The sequence below is a fragment of the Galeopterus variegatus genome, unplaced genomic scaffold, assembly GCF_000696425.1.
Source record: "Galeopterus variegatus unplaced genomic scaffold, G_variegatus-3.0.2 Scaffold3215, whole genome shotgun sequence".
Taxonomy (NCBI): domain Eukaryota; kingdom Metazoa; phylum Chordata; class Mammalia; order Dermoptera; family Cynocephalidae; genus Galeopterus; species Galeopterus variegatus.
Genome location: NW_007729326.1, coordinates 90,097 through 107,547, shown reverse-complemented (window position 1 = coordinate 107,547; position 17,451 = coordinate 90,097). Strand labels below are relative to the sequence as shown.

Below are 17,451 nucleotides of genomic sequence, written 5' to 3'. Positions count from 1 at the left end.
CTTACCAAATTACAGTGAAAAATTAAACCCCAAACTGGATCTGTGTCCACATACATCATGCACATGTTTAATTTTGTAATTAAAAAGACCTTCTCTTTGCAAGCCACATGCTTAGTGTCATATAAATCTATTCTGTAGAGAAGGAAAACTATATATATGTAGGTTATGTCAATAATGGTTGTCAGAATCCAAGAGAAATGTGGGAATATATGAAAGAGGTTTGAGGGAATGTCTCAGGTATTTTCATGTTATACCATACCGATTTGCAGTACCTATATTTTTCACATAATATGTACTTCGCTCACAAATTTTAAAAAAAGAACATAAAAAAGAGAAACTGAGAGGCTTTATTTTGTCTTGGTTTTTCACACTTTTGCAACTACAGTTTTTTGATACCTTCTCATTATATGTTTCAGGAAAACATCAAAATGGAAATCACTAAATTAGGTGAATTTTGAAATGAGTCACCTAAATCTAAACGTTGATCACGGAGTCAGATATTCATGGGGAAAACAAAACTGTTAAATTAGAGCCATGATTCTTCACATAAAAGGGATCATGTGCTGGGAAACCAAGCATGTGCAGACAACAGTGGAAAGGAAAAAGCAAACAGAAAATGGTGCATTTAGTATTTTTACTGACCGAAATAATTCCCACGTAGTATTTAAAAAAGAGTGACAGAAAATAATCTCAGAGAACTAAGAATAATTTGAGATTTTGACTCATAAAACCACAAGGAAAATGAATTTAAGCACCAGATAATCTGACACAGGGCAGGTGCTGCTAGAAATTGCTTTGCTGGGGAAGGTGAGATGCCTAAACCCAACTCCACCCAACAGTTCTCACTTCCTGCAACCTCTTCAGCCCCTGTTCCCAATTTCCTGCCTACTATGTGGCCTTCAGCACATCGCTTCTTTTAATCCATTAGGTATTGAGTATTCAGTATTCTCTGTAAAACAGTGATAATTTGATGCTTACTCCTAGAAGGTGAGAGATTAAATGAGATGATATCTGCTAAGATGCATGAATTCTAAATCAAGAATTCTGTCCTCATTGGCTTTACCTTCTCAAGATTCTAAAATAACAGATTCACTCCTAACTGACTAAGTAAGGGAGTAGATTTCTTTTTCTATGCACACAGGGCTCCATTTAGAAATCCAGTTACCAGGCCAATGGATGGAATACCATAGCTGAGTCTTTTAACCAACTACATAAGTACATGGCATGCACATGTGAAAACATTTATGGTGTGTATAAACAGGGCTGAATGTTTAAAGGCAACACAAGATTTGGACATTTATTGAACTAACTACAAAATAAAGAGAGCCACAGACACACATGCACTCGGAACTACCCACACAAACTTCGACCAGAGACAGAGGTTAGGAGGGTAACGCAAAACAGGGTTTGCAAAATCCAGGCATTGACAGCTGTAGAAAAGCAGTGTCTTTTGCAGAAACGCAGGGCAAAGCTGTTCAGCTGCTATTTCTTGTTTTCTCAGTGGTCTCACTTTGAGATTGGGCTCTCTGCTTTTGTGCAGCTGTGTAAAGTAACAGCAGTCCTCTCAAAGGGCGGTAAGACTTTTCTTTTAGTACTTTTTAATTTACTCAGTGATAATATCATTGCACGATCCTGTTACTCCTTTCAATCTCCATCTTTAAAAAGGTCATCTAAAGTCTTAATGATTTTTAATGACCTTAACTACATCTGTAGCGAAATACCCTTTCCCTAAGAACAGATCTGAAAAGCATCTGAGGGTGAACTTGGGTGATTCCAAAGGTGCTTGCTGTTTTGTGATAAACTCAGTGTATGGCTCACAGTTTCTTTTTGCTTAAGCTGTGCAAAAAAAGACATAGTTGCGATCAGACGTTTGATTCCCTACTTCTTTGCAAATCAGTGTTCCAGGACTGTTCATTGTTTAGTTGCCTGTGGGTCAAAACAAAAGCCTCCACCGCCTAGCACAGCAGCCCCTGAAGATGTGATACCACTCCAGTTCCATTAAGTACAGATTCGCCACGCTTCACTCAACTTTCAGAGATCAAAGAAAGACATGGCTGCATGCAATCTTTAACTCAAATCCCATCAGCGTTCTTTGTCAATAGCTTGGGCAAAAATGGGACAAATATGGTAGCCACTATGAAAGAAAAGACATCTTTAAAGAAATAGAAACCAGAGTGGAGGAATGACACTGACTGAAATGTCACATCGTTTTAAAGTGGTACCAATGGAGACTGGTTTTAAAGCACATCTCACAAGAGTTCCCTGTGACAGCCACAGGCTACTCTGGGTTCACACTTCATTTCTCTCTGTGGTCAGTGAGCCTCTTCTTTGTCTGCATCTCTCCATGTCCTTGATCTCTTGCTCTGCCTTTTGACCCACTGATTTCTTCCAGCGGCTTCCATTTGGGGAGTATCATTTGGTTCTTGGCTTTTTCACTGAGTACCCATTTTGAATAACTCTTGTTTACTTGATGAGTCTCTTACATAATATTCTAGTTTCCTTATCAATGGAGAACTGAAAATAGTCATGCATACCAAAAATGTTTCCTTAAAATTAACTCGAAATAATAAACAGAGTGTGTTTCTATTTACGGAAGTCATTACTTTAATTTCGATGATGCAGGTGGGCAGCAGGTATTTTCCTCATCTTACAGCTGAAAAAGAGGGACAATCCCTCAGTGATCTAAGCATTGTACTAAGAGCTTTTCCTCAGTTTTCATTTAGATGGTCGACCACATGGAGAGGAATCAATACCATGCTGCACATCAGGAAACTGAGAAAATTATCCAAGAGTCCCATGTTTCTCAAATGGCACCACAAGCCTGATATCGATATCCAGATTTGTCATTATTCTATTCTGTTTCTGTTCAGGATTCAGAGTTCTGCAAGATAACAGAGATACATGTCTGTTCCCAAAAAAGGATTCGGTAAACCCCTTAATCTGAAGAGACTACAAGGAAGTGATTTTGCCTTTTTTTCCTCTTTGTTGTCTCTATCATGGGGCCCCTGGGGCCCCCACGGCTGTGTGTGCATCTCCGCAGTATCACTCCTCCCATTGGTTTACTCTGCAGATTAACTGGAACTCTTTATCTTTGTATTTCATCCTTAAAGAAAAGTGTAGAGAACAGTTTGGAGCAACAATCCTCCCTTGTTTATAAAATGACAAATTGGCCTTCATCCCCAAATGGATTTATTTCTGTAAGATAATCAGAAACCAGATAGAATTTGCTAGGCGATTGGCATTATCATATTTTGCAATTAGCATCTATGCAGTTTTATTTAAAACTGTGCACATTCTTTGGAGCTGTAGCCCATTACCTCTGAATTAAAGGGGATAGTGAGTACTTAAAAATAAAAAGAATGTGAATCTCATCGTTTGGAGACCTAAGCAAATAACCTGGTTCTGCCACCAAGTCTTATAAAAGCCATAGATATATCAATTCACCTCTTTGGCCCTGGATTTCACTTTCCAATAAGCCAAATGGATATTATCCTCGGGCGGGAGCGCCGCCGCACTTCCCAAGCGGCGCACTTATCCAGTGTGCCACTGGGCCAGCCCGGAAACCCTGAATTTTTAAGAAAAGCACCAAACACCTTGCAGTGCTGGACACTGAGCAGAGCAAAGCCACAGTGAGAGATCCCAGACCTGAGTCAACAGGGACACAGAGGTCAGGAGGGTGCAGTGGGAAAGGTAGTCATGGCCAGGCTGCAGGTGAGAAGAACGGGCAGGTGGAATGGGCGGGGTGGGTGTGGTTGCACTATAGCTGGGGAGGGGAGGAGAATGCAGTGAAAGAGATGGGATAATGCTAAATTCCTAGCATTTTGTTGTTATGTATAATCTGTATTGGAAACCCTGAATTTTTAAGAAAAGCACCAAACACCTTGCAGTGCTGGACACCGAGCAGAGCAAAGCCACAGCAAGAGATCCCAGACCTGAGTCAACAGGGACACAGAGGTCAGGAGGGTGCAGTGGGAAAGGTAGGCATGGCCAGGCTGCAGGTGAGAAGAACGGGCAGGTGGAATGGGCGGGGTGGGTGTGGTTGCGCTATAGCTGGGGAGGGGAGGAGAATGCAGTGAAAGAGATGGGAATGGCTGGGCCACAGGGAAGGTGGCTGGTACATGTTTGCCAAGGGCCACAACTGGGATTGCCCCTGACTCTGTCTCTAGCCTGGATAACCTTTTTATTTTTATTTTTTGGTTCATTTGCCAGCTCGTTAAGGATGACATTTATAACTTTAGAAGAATTTTCCAGGAACAGCAGAAAAAAGATACATCTTTAATTCACTCCAACCATTCATATTAACAAATGCCTTGGTCTCCCCTGCCCTTTCCCTACATAATTTAAAGAAATTAAATGACCTATTTTTTGTTATTGTGTTTAGTTTTGTTTTAATTAAAGAAACAAACACCACTGGAAGGCACAATCTTCACCTTTCGGTGGGGTTTCGAGAGAGGCAGTGTGGTAGAGTAGCTACATGCAGTGGTCGTGGATTCAAATCCCAGTTCAAGTCCTTACCAGATGGGTGACTTTGGATAAGTTCAGTAACTGCTATATCTGCACTGTCCAATACAGTGGCCACTAGGCTATGCACCTACTAAACACCTGAAATGTGCCTAATATGATGAAGGAACTAAATTTTTAATTTTATTTAATGTTGATTAGCATTAACCATCAATATATTATACAGTTATTGGAAAAGATTTAACTAGTTTTGGAAAAACTTAAATATGTGAATTTACTCTTTCAATTGTAAATTTTATACTATCTAAGTATCAAACAAATATTTGTGATAAAAATTTAGCATTCAAATTGAAATGTGTTATAAATATAAATACACACTGGATTTTGAAGACTTGGTATGAAAAAAAATGAAATATCTTAATGATTTTTATAGTGATTACATGGCAAAAGAATATCAGTTTGGATATATTGGATTAAATAAAATATATTATTAAAACTAATTTCATGTGTGCAATTTTATTTTTACTTTTTAAAATATGTGTCCTAAACATTTTAAAATTATATATGTGGCTTACATTAGATTTTAATTGTTCAGAGCTACTCTATATGTTTTAATATCTTCATCAATATATGAGAATAAAAATAACAATTTCCTCTAGTGGCTGTTGTGGCAACAAAAAGAGATAACTGTGTAAAGTTCTTAGCAAAGTGCCCAGCAAATAGCTGGAAGTGCTCACTAAAGAACTGTTATTTTTGACACTATTTTCATCTTTACTTTCTACAACTTATAAAGCAGAATTTTAAGATATTCTGAGGGTTATTAAATCAGTTTTCATAAAGTGCATGAGAGCAAAGAAGGCCACTGACTACACAGAGAAACCAAAACCAGGGAAGCTGATATTTACCAAATGGTTCTCTATTCTTTTCACATTATAGATTTCTCCTTTATACATTATAATACATAAGATATTCATTCATCAAACTTTTTATTGAGTACATATTTGTAGAAGAATCAAGATTCTGTAATTTTGAATTCTTAAGTTTCTCAATGGTTACAAATCTGTAACAGAAAAATCTACTCACATCAATAAACACTGAAATAATTTTAAAATGACAAATAAGATACGGTCTATTCTTCATCTCTAAGTTAATAAATTCAGTTGTCCTTACTAAACTTAAAATACTCTCTTTCTCTCAAACACAAATACACACACCTAATTTTCTACTTTGCTTTATTGTTGTAATGATTTCAAATTTTAAATATTACTTTTTAAGATTTTTGCATTGTTTTTTCTTTGTTCCTTATCAGTCAATTTGGCATAATTTGGAGAACTGGAAGCTGCAATATTCCTTTAATAAGCAATGAAAGGAAAACAAATAGAAGCTAAAGTTAAATTTCAAAAGACTAGCAATTAGTGGACTACAGAAGAAAATCTCAAACAAATTTTTATGTTCTTTGAATAGTCTGCTTGTGTGAACAATCTATCAATCTGTTCAATGAGTATTACAATACTCTGGTAAATAAGCTAAGTTTGAATTTCTACTTCCCCACATTCTATGAAACACAAATTAAGTTTCCTTTTAGCGGTTAAATTATTTTTCCTAAAATAACTCTTTAAACTAATTTGTGAATTTCAACAAGACAATAAAAACATTGTTAACAGCTAAAACTGAGTTCTTATTAAGTTCCAGGCACTACTATAGGTCCTTTACTTGTGTTCATTGAATCCTTAAAAGAGCCCTATGAGATAGTACGGTAGGCAGAGCAATGGCCCCCCAAAGATGTCCATGTACTAATCCCCAGAACCTACGAATACGTCATATACATGGCAAGGGAAAATCAAGGCTGTAGAAAGAATTAAGGTTACCAGTTAGCTGACCTGAAAATGGGGAGAGGAGCCTGGATTTTCCAGGTGGGTCCAATGTAATCACAAGGGTCTTACACGTCAAAGAGGGAGGTAGAAGAGTCAGGGAAAGAATCAGAGAGGTGTTTGAAGAGGCTACACTGCTGGCTTTGAAAATGGAATAGGACCACAAACCAAGCAATGTGGGCGGCCTCTAGAAGCTGGAAAAGACCAGAAAACAGATTCCTCCCTAGAGCCTCCTGAAAGGCATGCAGCTCTGCTAATTTTAGCCCAGTGAGATCTGTTGCAGATTTCTGACCTCCAGAAATGTCAGATAATAAATGTGTGTTGTTTTAACTATAAGATAACATGAGTGTTGTTTACAACTAAGTTTGTGGTAATTTGTTACAGCAGCAATAGGAGACTAGTACAGTTAGATACCCTCATTATTCACATTTTATAGACAGAGAAGTCAATGCACACAGCATTTAAATAATTAACCCAGAAATCACACAGCCAGCAAGTGCTTAAGCGAGGGATTCAGACCCATGCACTCTTATCCCATGGCAAAACAATGAAAATTAGAACTGGCATGTGGCATTTTCTCAGTGATTTCGTAGTATGATTGTTCTTCACTTTCTTCTTGGCGTCTATTCCTTCTCCAAGGAATATTCAACTCCACTGCCACTTCCCTATGGAAGTCTTTTCTGACTGCTTTGATCAGGTTGCATGTTCAAAGGATGAAATCTCAATGGAGAATGTAACTCTCATTGAAGCACTTATCACGATTACAATTTTACATTTGTTTGCATTCTGTCTATGCCACCAAAGTGTAAGCTCTGTGAGAGCAAGGCAGGGCCTGTCTATGGTCATCTGTGTGAAACATTGAATTTATGACATTTAGAAAATCTAAACATGACAAATGCACTAGGCGCATATTGAATTTGTTTGACTATGGTCTTAAAGAATAAAATACATTCCAGAAGAATAAAGTAGATTTGGGGAAATGAATTTAAAAAATCTTAAGCTTTAGACCCTAAGTAAATCGGCATCACGAAAAAATCTGAGAGAATAAAACAACTGTCCAAAAGAAACTTGTGGAAGCATGACAGAAATTCTGTCTTCATATTTTGTATATTTTCCTTTGTTCCTTATCATTTCTTAATTTGGTACAATTTAGAAAACTAGAATGATGCAACATTATCTGGAAGAGATGATACCAGATACAATTTGAGGTTAGTAAGCCTTTGCCTCAAAGATGCATTGCTAATTATTAGGCCTCTTATAACACTGAATTAATTCTTAAACCCATGGAGAAGCTATTCAATTCATTTGACCATTTTTCTGTGGTTTTGGGATTCAGCTCAAAACTGGATCACAAGAAAAAAATAACTGTCAAAGATTCTCTGTGCTTCAAGCTCCATGTTATATCCATCTATGGCAGACCATTTAAACTCATACACTGTTACATGGGTTTCCTTTCCCAGGGGAATCTTGTATTAGGACATTGAAGATTCAACCTTACTAGTATGAAATTAAAACATTAACTCAGGATTTAGGGAATTTTGAAGTCATTTCTTCCTTATATATCTATTCATAAAGATGAAACTGGGCAAAACTTGTTAAAATCCTTTTGATATCAGAGATTTATTAGATTAGAATACTTATTATAGGGATAGGAAGAGAGATCATGTTATTCCCTTTTAAGTAGTTCCCATAGGATATCCTTTTCTGGTCCTGATTTTATTCATAGGACACATACTTAAATGTATGTTCCAAAGATGTGACATTATTATTTCATAAATAATTCGTTCCCATCACGTAGCTTCCATTCTTATCTCAGGTTCTCAGAGTACTAGAGCGGGAAGGAAGGGTTATTGTCCCAGTTCTGCAAGAGGGACCCTTTTAGGGTGGATGTGGAAGAAATACATAAAACCCTTGTATGTTCCAAAGATGTGACATTATTATTTCATAAATAATTCGTTCCCATCACGTAGCTTCCTTTCTTATCTCAGGTTCTCAGAGTACTAGAGCGGGAAGGAAGAGTTATTGTCCCAGTTCTGCAAGAGGGACCCTTTTAGGGTGGATGTGGAAGAAATACATAAAACCCTAATGTAAAAGGCCTCCTGTGTTGCTGAGTGAGTTACCCACTGGATAATGAATTCCCATGGGCACAGTGGCCTCCAGTGGGCCTCCAGTATGGTTGTGAGCCTGCCAACCTGAAAGACTCATGGCTGTATTAATACCAACTCATTTACTATGTGATTCTATGAAAGTAAATATTCTCCTGCTTCCAACAGACAAGACATTTAGCAAACTTGAAGTAATGAACCAGCATGTCCAGGTCACCTGGGCTTTTATTAAGTGACAGACTTGAAACTGACCTAGGTCTTCTAGCTCCAAATCTAAAACTCATTATTCAATCACGACAGTCCTCAGACCCACAGGTGAATAACAGGTGCCAGGAGAAAAATCAGAGTTCCTTTTGGATCTTGTTAGGGACAACAGCAAATACACTGCAAAGGTCAAAGTTAAAAAAAGAAGTTTCCCTTGTGGTTGAGACCACGCCATTCACCAGACTGGGGTCAGCGAACTTTTTCTGTAAATGGCCAGAGTGTAGGTGTTTCGGGCTCAGTGGGCTATGTATGGTCTTGGTAATCTCCCTTGCACTCCCCTCTCAACCCCTACCTTCTCCTTCTCCTTTTGTTTTTTCTTTTGGTGATATGGGAATTCCCTTGCTCTGAAATCCTCATCATAGGAAGTGCACGTCTTTGATTCACAGAAGAGATTTTTACCTCCCTGACTCACCACAAATTTAGGCTGTTATTTTTCTCCGTCTTTGAGCGAAATTAGAGACAAAGCCATATTTGGCTTGCTGTATACACTATATCCTTGACATTCCCAAATTTAACTTTTATGGTTTCCACTATTTCAGAGACATCCCCAAACGCTCATGGAGTTTCAATGTTTTCACTTTTGAGTTGAGACCTGTGAATCTGGTGTGTGGAAGCGGGTCGTAGAGCTGCAGAGAGACCAGCAGCCGGCCTGGCTTGGCTTCTTGTCCTCTCACCTCTGCCCTCCTACATGGGTACAGATAAGCACTCCTTTTGGTGGGGGGAAGAAAAAGCCTTAGAAAGCCAGCTTCTGGGGTTAGCAACGAGTAAATGGCATAAGAAATTATAGACATTAACCAAAAATTAGTAGATCTGCATAAATTAAATTAGACAGTGTCTGAGACCTTTAACAAAATATGCTATAAAGAAATAAAAAAAATTTATAGAAAGGTTTCTGTTAATTCTCCCATCAGAGAAAAAGTTTTTGAGTGAGAGATAAATTAGAGCTTTGAAGGAATTTCTTCATTTTTCCTTGTTGAACTTGACTGTATTTTAATAGGTCATTGAAATACTCTCAGATGGTAGGATTCATGTGGCCCTTGTAAATGCCAAGAGCTACAATAGTTAATTTTGATGTTTAACAAGCCTCTCCACTTTGGACTACATAGCCAAACTACAATCATGACAGCCCAAAGCTCATTTCTGCACGAAGACTCAGGAACTGGATTACGGAAATGAGACCTTTTGGTACAGTCTCCCATAATGTAGTCTTGAGGGCCAAAGCCTTCTGAAGGGTATCAACATTCAAACCCTTCTATTTCTCTTGGCGGCTTTCTCCATCCTTAACTTACTCCTGGATATTTCAATTAAGAGTTAAGTGAGCAGCTTTACCAACTGAGCTTCTTATATTAATGTCAACTGCTTAAAAATGCCAAATACTCAAAAGAGAACGTATTCAGCTTCCAGTCTGTAAAATGCCTTCTGCTGGACTGCTGGGGCAAAAAGCAGACAGAAATCCTGCCTATATGGAGTTTCCCATCTACCAGTGAGAAAAGAAAAATACATGAATGGTAAAGTAAATAATCAATTAGAAGTTTAATTAAATAGTTCAAGATATGTTAGAAGGCAGCCCATGATTAACTATCAAATGGATTTACACACTACTGAGAGAGAGGTCATCTATTCACTCATCAATCATTTATTGGTATTTACACTGGGCCAGGCTTTATTCCTCCTTATACAGGTTTTTGAAACTTCAGATTCATACATTCAACTTCCTACTGGACATCTCCATGTATAAACCTAATAAGCATTTCAAACTCAACATCTTTATATTGAACTTAGCTACTCTCTCCCAACCTTCTTCTCCTGTAGTCTTCCCTACCTAAATGGCAACTTGGTCCTTCTGGATGTTCAGGATGTAGGAGGCACAGTCAACCCTGACTCCTTCTTTCTGTCACACTTTATATTCAATTCATAAGCAAACTTGTTGGTTCTATTTCTGAAATATATCCAGAATCCAATCACTTCTTGCAACCTTGACACAAACCATCCATGTCTTTTGCTGGGATTACTGCAATAGCTTCCTGATTAATGGTCTCCCTGCTTTGACCCTTGACCCTTTGCAGCCATAGATCATGTTACTCCTGCTTAACACCCTCCAAATTAATGAGTGTATAGTTAATATAGGACTTACTATTCACCGGGCACTGTTCTAAGCTCTTTGCAAGTATTAACTTACTGAATTCTCACAGTAACCTTACACGGTAGGTACTGTTGCTCTCTGCATTTTTTCAATGAAGAAATGAAGTCACAGGACAAGTCATTTGTCAAGATCACACAGCTAGTGAGTGGCAGAGATGAGACTCAAACCCTGACATTCTGGTTCCACAGTCCATGCTCTTAACCTCTGCACCTGCTCCCTGCAATGTTTCCTTTCTCACTCTTGGAAAAAGCTCAGGTCTTCATGACAGCTGTGAAGCCTTACACGATCTGTCCCCCATAAACTTCCCTGGCCTCACCTTCCACTGTTGTATCCTTGGCTCAACCAGTCACACTGGCCTCCTCACTGTTCCTCAGACACCCCAGCTTCTTCTCATATTAGGGCTTTGCACCTTGGCTGGTCCTTCTGCCTAAGAAAGGGGTATGGCTCACTCTACCTCCTGCAGGTCTTTCCTCAAATGTCACTTTTTCAGTTATTGCATCCCTGGTCACACTATTGAACATCTTAGCAGCTTATCTAGGGACTATTCTAAGCACTTAAAGTGTACTTTATTACACCCACAAAACAGCTCTAGATTGGTAGAATTGCTATCCCCATTAGGTGAGGAAAAAGGGACACAGAGAGGTTAAATGGCATGCCCAAGGTCACACAGCTGACAAGTGATAAAGTCAGAATCAGGATTCAAACTTCAATGCTCTGGTTTCAGAATCTGTGAGCTTACTAAAAAAAAATACACACACACGCACATACACACACATATGAAAATCAATATACAAAACTTGGTGACTAATGGGCAATGGGAAGATGAGAAAACAAAACAAAACAAAACAAAGCTTGTACAGAAGCTTAGAGCCAGAGTGAAAAAATGGTTAGCAAGTATAAGAATATCAGGTGGAAGGAGAGGAGGTGGTGAGTTTAGACTCTCATCTTCCTGAGCCAGGTTTCTCATAGTGTCACCTAAGGTACTCTGTCAGAATCACTTGGGGGTGCTTGCTCCAAGTACAGATTCCCAGAACTTCTCATATACAGACTTTGGGTCCAGGAGCTCAAGGATCTGCATGAATAAAAACTCCTCCTAGGTGATGTGAAACCCGCAAAATTTTCAAACCACCATCTTGGGAGACAGAAAATATTTTCATTGATTTAACTTTATACACTAAGCACCACTACCCTTATTAATAACGAGATCTGCAAAATGTACTAGCACCTAAAACTTTGCAACTTAGGGCAGAAATCTTTGATGGTTTTGTCCATTGATGGATTCCAAGCACCTGGAACAGTACTTGGCCCATATTGGGACTGCAATAAATAATTGTGGAATGTGTGAACTCTGGAGTAACCCAGAGGAAATTTTCAAGATACACAATGACTCTGTATGAGCACATTTTACTCTGAGTGGTTCAAGATTTCCATCAGACTTCTTATAAAAATTCATTTTATCAGTTTTGCTGTTATTTCCTCAGGAGTGTGAACAGAGTGGAAAGTTCATGGCTTTTGGAATCATTGATCTAAGCGTGATTTGAATGCTGGCATTTAGCAGCTGTGTGATGTTAACAAGATATTCAACCTTTCTGAACCTGTTTCCTTCATCAGTCAATTCTTCATCACCTCATTTAGTGTCCATAAAATTTCTACACAAATCAAAAGGATCCTTGAAAAAATAAGAAATTATCATCAGGTGATTTTCAAAAACAAATTCTCGGTTATTTGGAAATATAATTTTTTTTGCAAATTATTAGTTGTGAAACCTTATAGCCCAATTACTAAAAGGGACATGAAAATCAACTACATTGTATATTGATAAATTAAAATAAAAAAATAAATTTTTAAAAAAATTATTTAAAGAAAAAGAACGAATGACTGATAATGGAACAAAACAAATGAATCTCAAACAGGCTGCATAAAAGAATCCATCCATATACAAAAAGTACCTACTGTGAGCTTCCATTTGTACCAAGCTCAAAAGCAGGCAGAGTTACTTCATGCTGATCAGAATCAGAACTGTGGTCACTGGAAAGGGAGGGAATTGATTGTAAAGAGTCATGAGAGAACTTTCTGGGTTGATGAAATATCCTGTTATCTTGATTCTTGATGGGATAAAGCTACATGGGTGTATACAATTATAAACACTCAAACTTAAAAAAAAAAAGAAAAGAAAAGAAAAAAATGACTGATTAATCACTAAATGTCATGAACACACAAAGCTATAGAATGTGTTAATGTTATTAACAAGAGTTCAACTTGGAAAACAAAGGTCTCTTTGACCTTTGAACTATCTCAAATTCTTTTAAACTTAAATTTGTGAAAACTTATGGGAATAATGAGCATAAAATTATTCTTCCCTAGTACTTCCTCTTAGAGATAATTATAGCCTATACTTCAAGAACAATATTGCTTTTTGAAAATCAGGTATTGATTTGTTGAGGAAGTTGGCATAGAATGTTATAGCTTAGTAGTCTGTCACTCAGAGGCACAGTCCTAGCCAAATGACTTTCATTTAAAAACTTTTAGTGTAACAGGTATTTTCCATTCATTATTTACTAAATCCTTGATATCTGAACATTGAAATCTAAGAGAAAAAAGTCGATTGTGCTGAAGCCACCCAGAGTTCGATGCCTCCTCAATTTTGGAAACTTTAGAACACCATCTATTTCCTAAAAGGGAATTTCAGTGACTAAGCAGAAAAACCTAAAGTAAGGAAAAACTCTATCCTCTACTTTATTCTTGCTGATCAAACAGATGCACAAAAAATGGAGCAACATTGTCTATTACCATTAAAGCCCAGACTAAAATGTAATTTGACATGTGGCAAGAAACAGCTTTCCAATTAAGACATCAGGTGCTCCACAAAATTCTCAATACTTCATAGTGATTTAATGCCTAAGTTAATCATTTTGGAAAAACATTTCTGTTGCAGAGTCAGAAATAAAAGTGCCAGCTACCCTGAAGTTAGAAATCTAATGACCAGCATCTACGCAACATGATTGGTTACACGTGACATAAAATTTGAGGCTCTTTTTTCAAGAAAACATTTCTGTTGCAGAGTCAGAAATAAAAGTGCCAGCTACCCTGAAGTTAGAAATCTAACGACCAGCATCTACGCAACATGATTGGTTACACGTGACATAAAATTTGAGGCTCTTTTTTCAAGTTAGAATTTAAAATAAAATCCACTTAATTGCACCAAACTGAAAAGATTTCTCCTTTTCTGCATGAAAGTTCATAACACACAAAATGTTAGACAAAAGAGAATTTCTAATAGACTGATAAACTGCAGCTTTTCATGATAGATCTAAAAGAAAAACAATCTACTCTTTGAATCATACAAATAGTTCTGAAAACCTGCTCTTTGAATAATACAAATTTTCTCCAAACAGTACAGCAGAGTAGTAAACTCTAGGTCACACATTTCTTTATCTACAGCTGAACACCAAAAAACCCCTAAATTGCAACCTCTCTATAATAACGGTTCCATCAACGGCGGTGGCTTTGCCACGGATACCATACCATTATGATGAGGGTTCTGGGTCTGTTCATTTCATTGTCACTTTCCAGAGGCAAAATTTCATGGGATGGTTCCTCCTGGCGTCGTCTACAAATGTGTGGACAGCTCCTCTGGACCACAGAGCGAAAAGCTTGAAGCAGAACAATGCTGGCAGTGCAGCCCATCCCTGCATCCTGGAGCCTACAAAATAACTTCTATGTTGATGCTATGTTTGAAAAACAGTGGCTCCTTGTCCCTGAAAACAGCCTACACTGCAGCTGCAGCCGGCTCACTCTCCAATCGCTTCCTTGAGCTCTGATCATCTGATCACGGCCAAATAGCTTGGATGCAGAGATGGGAAAGATTTGATCCACAGAAACTGAACACACTCAGGAATATTTAGAGCATTTCGCCTAGAGAGTATTTCTCAATTCATTTCAAGAGCATGCTTCCTGTTCATTACAATGACTCTCTTCCATTCCTGGTTCAGAGGTCTGAATAAATAAATCTTTCCCACTCAGACACACAAATAAATCACTTTTCCAAATTACACAACTGAAAATCTGACTTCACACTGATATTTTTTTCATGGGCAAATGAGCATCTTATAAAGAGTGAAAATGATTGTTTTTTTTAAAAATGCAAACATTTCCTCAAGGAAATATTGCTGTACACTTCATTAAGTGATTGGGGTTTTACTTTTCATAGTTCATAAGTTCCAGAAATAAAATTGGCTCATCTGAAACACAGAGTACACTAAATCAAGATTTACAAAAGTATGCACGCGTTAACCAAACCCATGTGACAGCCACCAGTGTTCCCCTGTGATTTCCCTTCAATAGTATGGTTGTTCTGTTCCCACACATGCAATTCTGCAGCCTAATACATTTTTATATTTACATAGGCAGCTTGCAGGGCTGAAAATATCTCTCTTGCTGAGGTCAGTCAGTGAGCTCTGCCAAGCTGACCTCTTAGAAAAAGCAGCTGTAAAGCATTTTAATATCTTATCAATAAGAATTCAAGGCTTCAGGAAGGACTCTGAGGTCTTTGGTAGTTAAGAGTCTAATATTCCCTGACTCTGTTGAGACTAGTCACTTAGGAGGGAATAAGAGAGAAATGCTTAGAAATCACGTGAGCCATCTGGAATGGCCTCAAGATCTAATGGTATACTGAAAGGAACAGGACAGCAGGGGATTGCTTACACTCAAAATAACTCATGGAAAATGGATTTTGCTTATAAATGAGGAAAATATGAAATTCCCAATAGAACCTTCAATGTTGGGATCTTTCTGCCAAGCTAATTCTTACAGTATAACTCCCGGAGATTAAAAAAAAAATAAAAGTATGCTTTTGATTTCTGGGCTCCTTGGTGTGCAGGGTGCTGCAGGAAGTTTGGGGAAGGTTTGTTTTGCTGTAAGGTGTGACCACCCCAGACCCAGTAAAGTTGCTTTTGCAGAAGCATCTAGCATAATGCTCAATTAGGCATTAATTGCTCAGAAATCTGTCACAACACAGCATCATTTTAATTGGTATGTTTGCCAGAGAAGTGAAACATGTTTCTTTTTCCTTTCTTTTAAGAGGTACTGGCTGCCAGTAGTTTTTCATCTCTCTATGTTTTGAGCAAACATATTTTAATGCTGCTGGAAAAAGAAGAAAAAAATGCTAATGGTGCTGGCAAGTCCCCTAACTCCCTCTGGACCTTTGTCAGAGTGCCCGGGTGCTAATCTAAACCATTTTTACTCCAAACAACTAGGGCATTTATTGAAGAGAGGCTACAATTTAGCCTGTCTGGCTTGTGTTTATTGAATATCTATATAGATAGTGGTGTCCACCAGAGCCAAAATACAGAGTGGGCTTCCACTATGAATGTGTCTTTCCAAATATGATTGTTCCTCCGGGCTCCCTGTATGTCAATTCCCACACCCCAAAACCCCATCCACTCCCATACCCCTTGAGGTATCACTCCCCAATCACCTCCTTAGGTTCTGAACATCTGCTCATGACTGCAGAGCTTGAATGCAGCCAGGTGCTAACTGGAAATGCTTAAACACTCCACCAAGTCTAGTTGGAACCTGGAGAGGGAAGACAGATACCTCAGCCACACCATGGGCGGCAGGGAAGACACACTCCACATCCCAAACTCCTTTCTAGCCACCTCTCTCTAAAACTGGCTAACCTCTGGGGTGGCTTTTGGAGTCAGACGTTTTGGCAGATGCTAATGTCTTTAGAGAAACGAATGAGATGCTTTCTAGCTATCAGAGTCCTGTTTTCTTCGATCCATTCTTTGCCTCTGAGGAATTCACCCCTATTATTGACGTGCTGCTGAGGGACTCTCAGTGTGATCTCTCTCTCCCTTTCTCCCTCTTTTAGTCTCTATTATCAAATTAAGGGAATGTCCAAGGATTTGTTTCTTTGGAATTCAATACACACCACAGTTGCCCAATGAAAAGAAACAAAAAAGATGAAAATCAGGAAATAAGATTTGGACATGTTCAACTCTTATGATGTTGGCTAAATGTTTGCCAACATTTTCTCATGACAAATTTCAAATATGCAGCAAAGTTACAAGAAAGGGGTTGAGTTCTCAGCTCTAAGTTTTAAGTAGTAAATTAAGCTGGGGGTGGGATGAGGTGGGGGAGGAGATAGAAATCCACCCAAGAAGATATTGCCATGTTTTCCTGCATATTTAGCATATGTGATACGTAGGAAATGTTAAAGATGAGGTATAAACTCTTCAGCAGGTATCTTCTATTTTCATTTGAACTAGTAATAAAATTAATCATTAATTTGGCCTCTAAACCTCCAATGTGCATGGATTCATTAACATATAACTTTCGGAGACTCTCCTTTGCTCTCTTGCCTGCCTCCTTTCCCTAGCTGGGTCTTATTTCATGATTCAATAAGATATTTACTAAATTTAAAATGCTAGAAGCAAGATTTTTAACTTATTGTCCTAGATGAGAAAAAAATGTGACTAACAATTTGTAAGGCTAAATTTTTCAAAGAAGTGTTGGGAACTAGATTTCCTTCTGAGTTATTAAATATCCATTAAATTATATTAAATGTTATTTAATACATATATAAGTTCATTCAGCATCTACAAAA

The 17,451-nt window shown here is 38.0% G+C and overlaps 1 protein-coding gene across 1 annotated transcript in view; it reads right to left on the bottom strand.

Moving 5' to 3' along the window:
• Positions 1-14,531, bottom strand: part of LOC103600075 (dedicator of cytokinesis protein 10-like) — a gene marked incomplete at its 3' end in the record, with an annotated part of 151,701 nt that extends 137,170 nt beyond the window's left edge. Inside the window, exon 1 of the mRNA XM_008584310.1 lies at positions 14,370-14,531. Within this exon, the coding sequence (XP_008582532.1) occupies positions 14,370-14,531 (162 nt within the window). The remainder of the gene's footprint in view (positions 1-14,369) is intronic.
• Between the last annotated feature and the right edge of the window lie 2,920 nt (positions 14,532-17,451).